This window comes from Juglans microcarpa x Juglans regia, chromosome 8D (assembly GCF_004785595.1).
Source record: "Juglans microcarpa x Juglans regia isolate MS1-56 chromosome 8D, Jm3101_v1.0, whole genome shotgun sequence".
Classification (NCBI taxonomy): Eukaryota; Viridiplantae; Streptophyta; class Magnoliopsida; order Fagales; family Juglandaceae; genus Juglans; species Juglans microcarpa x Juglans regia.
This window is the reverse complement of record NC_054608.1, coordinates 17,812,621-17,820,549: the sequence shown is the minus strand read 5'-3', so window position 1 is coordinate 17,820,549 and position 7,929 is coordinate 17,812,621. Positions and strand designations below refer to the sequence as shown.

Here is a 7,929-nt window from a genome sequence, read left to right as displayed (position 1 = left end):
TGTTGCGTGTGGAAGAGATAACGGTAGTGTTGATGATGTATTTCGCATACCAAACTCCGAGTTCAATCAATTGCAATAGAAGGAAAGTGGGGGCTTGGGTTGATGAAACAACTCCGATGCATAAGTCAATCCTCTACTTTTTAGAGAGAATTCATGTATATATGAGAACACTGATTGTAATTCTAACCTGGTACTCGGCAAATTGCCTGCTGAGGGGTTCCCTGTACCCCGCGTCAGAGGTACCTATCTTTCATGTGGGATCTCCACGCCATCGTCGTTGTTGTGGCGTGGCCCTCTCGGGTCACATCCTTGTGTTAGGTTGATGAGTGCGGCTACCCTCTGCACATTTTCTCGGGAACAGGGTTAGTGTCATCACACACACTGTCAGAGACACGGCGTTGCATTGTGATCCATGTCCACGTTTTGTGTCAGTACATAAGGGCAATGCGGCCCTATCACGTGCATGTGCAGGGCGATGTCAGAAATATCGACGTCCCGTCACCTCATATCTACTTCCCTCTCATGTGGGCGTTGGGCCTCTTTCTTAGGCCCGGGCCAACTAGACTTTGGTCACTAGCTCCCTCTGGATTGATTAGGCCCAGTTTAGAGCTAGGCCCGGCTCGGTCCGGATTGTAAACATATATCCCTTTCAGGAAGTTTTGGGCCGATAGAAAATTGTTTCAACGTAGTTTGTTCTAGGTGCACGGTTTTCAAGATGAATAAGGAACCGCGCAAATAAAATTAGAAGACTGAGCTCTGTTCGTAATTGGAAGAGAAGACCTTTAAATACAGCTGAACCGAGCTCAAGTTTACGATTCGGTAGAAAATTTGGTCAGCAATACAGAGAACTGAGAACATGAACTATGCAATTTTATTTTTTAAATTTTCCCTTGGCCACGTCAGCCCCTAAAATATTTCCCATCCGTGAGAAACTAGCGGCTAGCCCATAGCATTTTCTTAATAACAATGCAATTTTAATTATAAAATGATATGTCTGCACACACACCGGCATCTGTAATTACGTGGATATTATGTAATGTAAAGACTTTCAGATTAAATTATTCCTTTCAAAATAATATTGAACGATAATTTTATTGAAATAAAAGGGTTATATTATTAATAGACCAACTACAGTTCCAATAAATTTGAAATTCCTATTCATATTCCAATACTAACTCAAAATCCTAACATGTAACCAACATTTGAATTTTAATAAAACCCAATATTTAACTACATGTAACCAACTCCTAGATGAAATAAAACTTAAATCAATAAGCTGGGTTAGGATTGTAACAGAATGCCTAATATTCATTCATATCAGATCAAACATTCTATCCTAACTTTTCACTTTGAATTCTGTAAAATAGCCAAATGAAGCTGATATCTACTGCAATATTTTTTCAATCGCTTTCCTCTTCTTCATAATGATTCCCTCCACTCTCTTGCTTCTGACAATAATGGCGGTAAGCGAGCCCATGCCCATGAATGAATCTTGCACTTTCTTCAGTGTAGATATGAGTTTCATTCAACAACCTGAAATGACATAAAAATCTCAAATCGTATGGGCCGGGGTTTTCATTGCTAACGAAGAACGAACAAAAAAGAGTAGTAAACTTGGATTTAAGTTTAGAACGTACAAATTGAGGCCTTTTTTATTTAAAAAAAAAAAAAATGAGAACTCACATAAAAAACAGAGTTTTTTTGCCAAAGTCATATTGTCCGATGGCATAATACCCAAACTTTCAAAATGGAAGTCGTGAGTTTGAGCCCCCCTCCCAGACTAAAGAAAAAAAAAGAGTTTTTTTGTCGGCACGGAGCTTGCATACCTCTTATGTCTACAAATTATTTTTCAAAATAATCTCAATAGAATTTCTTGTTCTCTTGCAGTGGATTTCACAACTAAGAAGGAGGCATACTTACGATGAAGCAAGAGTCTTATTCATGGTGGTAGAGGAGAAGAAGGAAGCACCATTCAAATAAAGTAATTCGCCATCAATTCTTGCGTCGATCCTTCTATCAAAATCGGTAGCATTAACAGAGAAAGGTTGATCTGAGGCCTGGATTAAGCAAACTCAAAACAAGTGAATACAAAGCAATAAAATTAAGAGGAAATCGAAGAAAAATGGCATCAATTAGAATAATGTGACATACCATTACCCATCCCCATGTATCTGCAAAAGATGGCACGTGAGCTGTGTATGCCATAACATCTGCAATGCATGCATAGAGATTCGAGAATTTTAATTATAAAATCTTGAGTTCCATATATATATATATTATATCGACGACATTTATATTCCGAAACAAAAAACTGAGTGAACTATATATGTGTTTTGGATTTAATGAGAGGCTTACACTTGAAGACCTGCTTGATAGTATTGTATATAGAGGTGAAGACCTCCTTGTGGGTGAAAATGCCTGCTGGTCCAGCCTATACAACACAAGATCCCAAATTTTGGTCATATTGGGCAAGCAAGAGAACATGACCTCGATCTAGAAGTATTGAGATCATCCTCTCCAATAATTAAGATAGGTACGTAGCATTAAATGCCCTAAAATCCCAGATGGTGACTACTATTAAATGTTGTACGACATGATATATTTATCATACTCCAATATTGGATAATTTAATTTAATCAAATAATTAGAGAGAATTTCTATTTTAAATTAGACCTATTAATTCCTATATATATATATATATATATATATATATTGACCTACGTACCTGGGTCACAAAGATACCATTGCCATTGAGCTTGGGTTTGAGAATTTTCTCGTAGAATGATTTTGTGTAGAGCTGATAGCAAGGCCCTCCTTCAACTGGATCCGCCAAATCTCCAACTATGACATCGAATTTCTCGTTGCTCTCCTCTAATTCAGCCCTTTATTAAATAAATAGCAGCATGCTTGTAATATATAAGCCATTGTGTTTTTCTAATAATAATAATAATAATAAAGCCGTGCAACCAGAAAAGCACTTACTTCGCATCATTAATGACAAGATCAAGCTTCTTGTGGCGAAAGGTATCCCCATTTACAGTCAAGTATCTACGACAGAAATCTACTACCTCCTGCAATAAGCCATCCAAACAATATTATAAAACTTCTCTCTCTCTCTCTCTCTCTCTCTCTATATATATATATATATATATATCTAGTATACAAAATAAATTCTTATATTTTTTCTTTTATACTTAATTTTGTACATTAATTAATATGCCATACATTAAATAATTTTTTATTAAAGTATTGATTGTTGAAGCCACCTAAAATGAATCATATCAATTCATGAGGTGAATAGAATGATAAAATCAAGGATGGAGAGTAGTTTTGATCATTATATTTTCATCTAAGAGTTCTCAAATTATACTATATAAGGTAAGATTTTAAGAAATGATGATTAATTTATTCAAGAAAATTTCCAAGTAGTGAACATAATTCCAAGTCAGACCGGAACAACTTAAATATAGTATGTAAAATGTTACAAGGAAGTTTTATAATACACACAGCTACCGAACTAACATGTAATTTGTTATTTTTGTCCTTCAATTTAAACATTAAAATAAAATGAGAAAAATGACAAATCACATGTTGATTAGATGGAAGTGTATCATGTAAAGCTTCAATATAAAATTTCTCATGCATATATATCAATATGTTAACTAGTAAGTTACCTGGTCGATATCACACATAACCACTTTCTCCGTTGATTTGTGTTTGAGTGCTTCCCTTGCAGCGGACCCCTCGCCCCCACCCATTATAAATATGGTCTTGGGACTAATTCACATTATTAAAAAAAATTAATTAAATTACTATTAATTAAGTTTATAAGTTTATTCAATTAAAGCACGACAAGAATAAAAATAAAATAAAAATAAAAAATTGAATAAACATTATAGTTTGTTTTTCTTGAGCAATGATCATCCCAAATGAAGTGAAGAGCATTTCAAAGTCGCTTGTCTGTAATTATAGAACATATGTTTCCGATATGCAAGCCTTTTTAGAAATTAATTAAGGTAAGTTTCACGAATTAATTAGGTCCGCAGAATTATGGGAAAATAAACAAAACTATCAATTTTGGGAGTCGTCAAATGAGATGCTAAGCAGTATTTTCCTTTTTGCCAATCATCCCCAAACTATTAGAAAACTACAATGTAACCCCTTTCCCTTAAAAAACCTTACCACTAAAACATCTAAAAATGACAAAATAAGCTTAAAAATATTTTAAAATAATATTACTAGATTTTTTTAAAAAAAAAAAAATTGCTTTTTTATGCTTTTCAAATTTTTTATCTTCTTGAAAAATCTTTATTATGTTGTTATAACTTCCTATTGTTGATCAAGACTATTTACATGCGAGAGGTATTAGGTTTGCACACAAATTTTATGCAAGAAATTAGTCTACACATTGACGTGACTTAATGAAATATATTAGATATATTTTATAATAAAAAGAAATGTTCAATTTAATGGATCATATTAAATCATGTCAATGTGTAAACTTCCTTCTAAGCATTTGTGTGTAGATCAAATATTTATCTTTATATAAAAATCTTTTTTAAGTTCGTCACATTGCAATTTTTTGATAGATTGGGAAGCTAATAATAATTCATGCTAAAATACATACTCTGAGGGTGATTGCAAATTAGAACTTAATTTGTCACGTAGATAATGCATATATAGTATACATGCATATTGAAAAAACATATATAAGAGTTCCAAGAGTGTACATACACCGTACCTAAAGGTAAAAGAACAATTAATCTAAAACCAAAAAAACAAAAACAGAAGAAGAGAAACAAGAACACTTATATTAATCCAGGGTTGTACACCATCAGGATCAGGACGAGTGCATAGATGAATATTATTAAACAATGAATCATGAATGAGGTACATGGATAAAAGACTCACTTAGGGTGACATAAAAGAGCCGGATGAATCAAGCATTCATGATAAATAAACTCATCCACCTCTGCACTCTGCATCTTCCCATCAATCACCAAAACCTATTATCCAATCCAAACGCACTGATGAATATGATTATGATAGGAGAACATCGATCTGCCTTTGCCAAATCCAAACAATACTTAGTTCTGTTTCGTGAATATACCTTCCCAAAACGCTTGGTATCAAGCAGAGCTATGTCCTGGTACTCGCTCGTTCCTTTGTACAATATCCTGAGTAGAGAGAGGGAGATTAGACATCGACAAGAACAGTTAAATAGTTCAGAGGAAAAAGCAGCCAAGATTCTTAAAGTGCTGTGATTTTGTGTCTCTTTCTTTCGCAGAAACAACTTGTATTTATGTTAATTTATCGCCTCAGAAGTTCTTTTCAGATTACGACATTAATCAGATACCTACATATTGAAGTTGAAGAGATCGTACAAACCTATTCAAAGCAAAGGACCATTTAAGATCAACGTCAATCAGTTCTTCATACCAGCAGTCGTTATTATGAATACCATTGATCAGTGTTTGATTAACACAATTCTTTGTGAACCCATTGGTATGGAAGAACTCCACAGCCTCACCCATCTTTTTAAAACCCAAAGCAGATCAGGAAAAGATATAAAGAAGAAGAAGAAAGAAAGAAGGAAAGGAGGAAGGATGGAAGGAAGAGTGAGTGGTGGTGTAAGGGCTAACGGTGCTTTTATAGCAACGCTGAAATCCAAAAAGCCATGTGATCAAGCCAGGGGGAATGATATTTCCACTACAGACAGACCACTCTCCTCAATTATAGTAAATTGAGTTGAGATGAGATAAGATAAGAGTTGAAAGTTAAATAAAATATTATTATAATATAATTTTTTGATATAATTGTTTATTATATTTTTTCTAAAATTTTTAAAAAAATTATAATAATTAGATAAAATGAGATTAGATGAATTGAAATCAAGTCATTTTCCAAACAAGGCCAAGTCTTTTCAGGTAAATATGATAAAATGAGCCTTTGACTTACCTACCCAGTTGTTTTTAATGTTAAATACTTTTTGAAGGTTTCGTATGATAATATAAATATTTTAATTATAAAAAATTTTAATATTTAACTCAATGTAGTACATTAGATTATAAAATAATTTTTATTATAAACAAAATCTAAATTTAACATATTATATAAAATTAGATCAATTTATAAATTTATTTTTATAAAATATTTTTATAGTTGTATCACTTTTCTAATAATAAATATTATCCATAGTAATTAATAACGTGGATTTATTTAAACCTTAATAATGGTAGGATTACATTTAATTGAATTATAAAAGTTATTTGGATACAAAAAATTGTAAATCTATTGATACTACCGAAAAACAAAATTGTTTGTACCATCTTTTCCACTTGAGAATTAAATCAACATCCCTATTTGACAAACGGCCTTAATTTCATCAAGGAGTAATGCTACATATAATCGTAGAGTGTGCAAGTATCGTGCAGTCACTTTGAAAAAGAGTGGGCTTCATTATTAAAAAATTAATTTTTTTTCATGTGTGTCTCGTATATATTCACTTTTTTCAAAGTAATTGCGCGACGCTTGAACACTTATGACGCTGCTACATAAAACTCGCTTTGTTCGATTAATGTTTGTGAATAAGTTTATATAAAAATAGGTATAAGTGCCTATCAGCTTCTCTATATTTATGTATAGTCGCCTACCTAGCGTTTACCATTGAGCGTACCGTTAGTGCAAATTATTTTATTTTATTTTATTTTTAACATCTTTAATTATTAGGAAAAAATAAAAAAACAGTACAACTTCATTAATAATCACTTTCTTGACCATTAAGAAAAATAAGTTTCAGGGGGCCAATTAACATTTTCTATATATATATGTATACACACATATATTCATTTTATGTATATATCTAGTTTATCAAAACACCAAAAAGCCAAACACATCTATATTATATTGTAGTTTTATATTCTAAGCATAAATATTAATATCTTGTATAAGTATAATAAGATTGTGGCGTATAAGTATGGACAGACTAACTATCCATATCTTCATGAGGAGTTGCTTTTCGTGGTGACTGTCATTGATTCCTTTGAGAAGGGAAATGATGAGACTCAGCCTGTAACTGAGAATATCTCTGTAGAAAACAGCGTGCTAAGCAATAGTACTAGGAAGATGAGATGGAAAAGAAGGACCAAGGATGGGGGGGAGAAATCTATGGAGTGTAAGGCAGTTGACACAAGAGGAAGGGGCATGATGATGGTAACACTGGGTTGTGTATGCCGAAGAAATGGAAGAAGGGTGTGACACCTATTGTGAATGAAGTTGTTTCTGGTATGGCGGAGGCTGCTGGTCAACCCCGTCCAGCATTATGAAAATCTTGAGTTGGAACTGCCGAGAGCTTGGAAACCTTCGGACAATTCTAAGCCTTCATTTCTTGGCGAAGGAAAAGAAGCCCATGGTATTTTTCTTGCCAAAACAAAGCTGATGTCTGGAAAGTTTGATAGAATAAAAAGAAGGTTGGGGCTAGATAACTATTTTGCAGTTAATTCTAGATGAAGGAATGGGGGATTGGCTCTTTTATGGAGTAGTGTGGTGGACCTTGAGATTGTAAACTTTTCTTTTTACCATGTTAATGACGGCATAAGTTGTGAGGAAAGAGGACCCCATGGCTATTTACTGGCTTTTGCCATCTTGAGGTGGGTAAGATAAGTGAATCCTGGACATTATTGTCAATGCTAAACCCCTCTGCCCATAAGTCTTGGTGTGTTATGGGGGACTTCAATGAAGTGGTTGTTCAAGGAGACTGGGGGGGGGGGGGGGGGGTAAACCAAGGGGTTGGATGATTTTAGACATGCTCTTGAGTCTAACTGTCTTTTTTATATGGGATGGATTGGCTGCAGGTTTACATGGAGTAACAAGCACTCGGATAGTACCTTTACAAATGAGGGGTTGGATATGGTGGTGGCCAATGAGAGA

General features: G+C 33.8%; 1 protein-coding gene across 1 annotated transcript; it reads right to left on the bottom strand.

Annotated features, from left to right (window-relative positions):
• Window positions 1-1,134: 1,134 nt before the first annotated feature.
• LOC121241857 (thermospermine synthase ACAULIS5) lies at window positions 1,135-5,634 on the bottom strand. The gene is made up of 10 exons (XM_041139712.1): window positions 5,389-5,634; window positions 5,111-5,177; window positions 4,912-5,006; window positions 3,675-3,777; window positions 2,983-3,071; window positions 2,726-2,882; window positions 2,356-2,431; window positions 2,152-2,210; window positions 1,921-2,057; window positions 1,135-1,533 (listed from the first exon to the last, which is right to left on the bottom strand). The coding sequence occupies exons 1-10, from the start codon at window positions 5,532-5,534 to the stop codon at window positions 1,401-1,403; spliced, it is 1,062 nt and encodes a 353-aa protein (XP_040995646.1). The 5' UTR covers window positions 5,535-5,634; the 3' UTR covers window positions 1,135-1,400.
• Window positions 5,635-7,929: the final 2,295 nt, after the last annotated feature.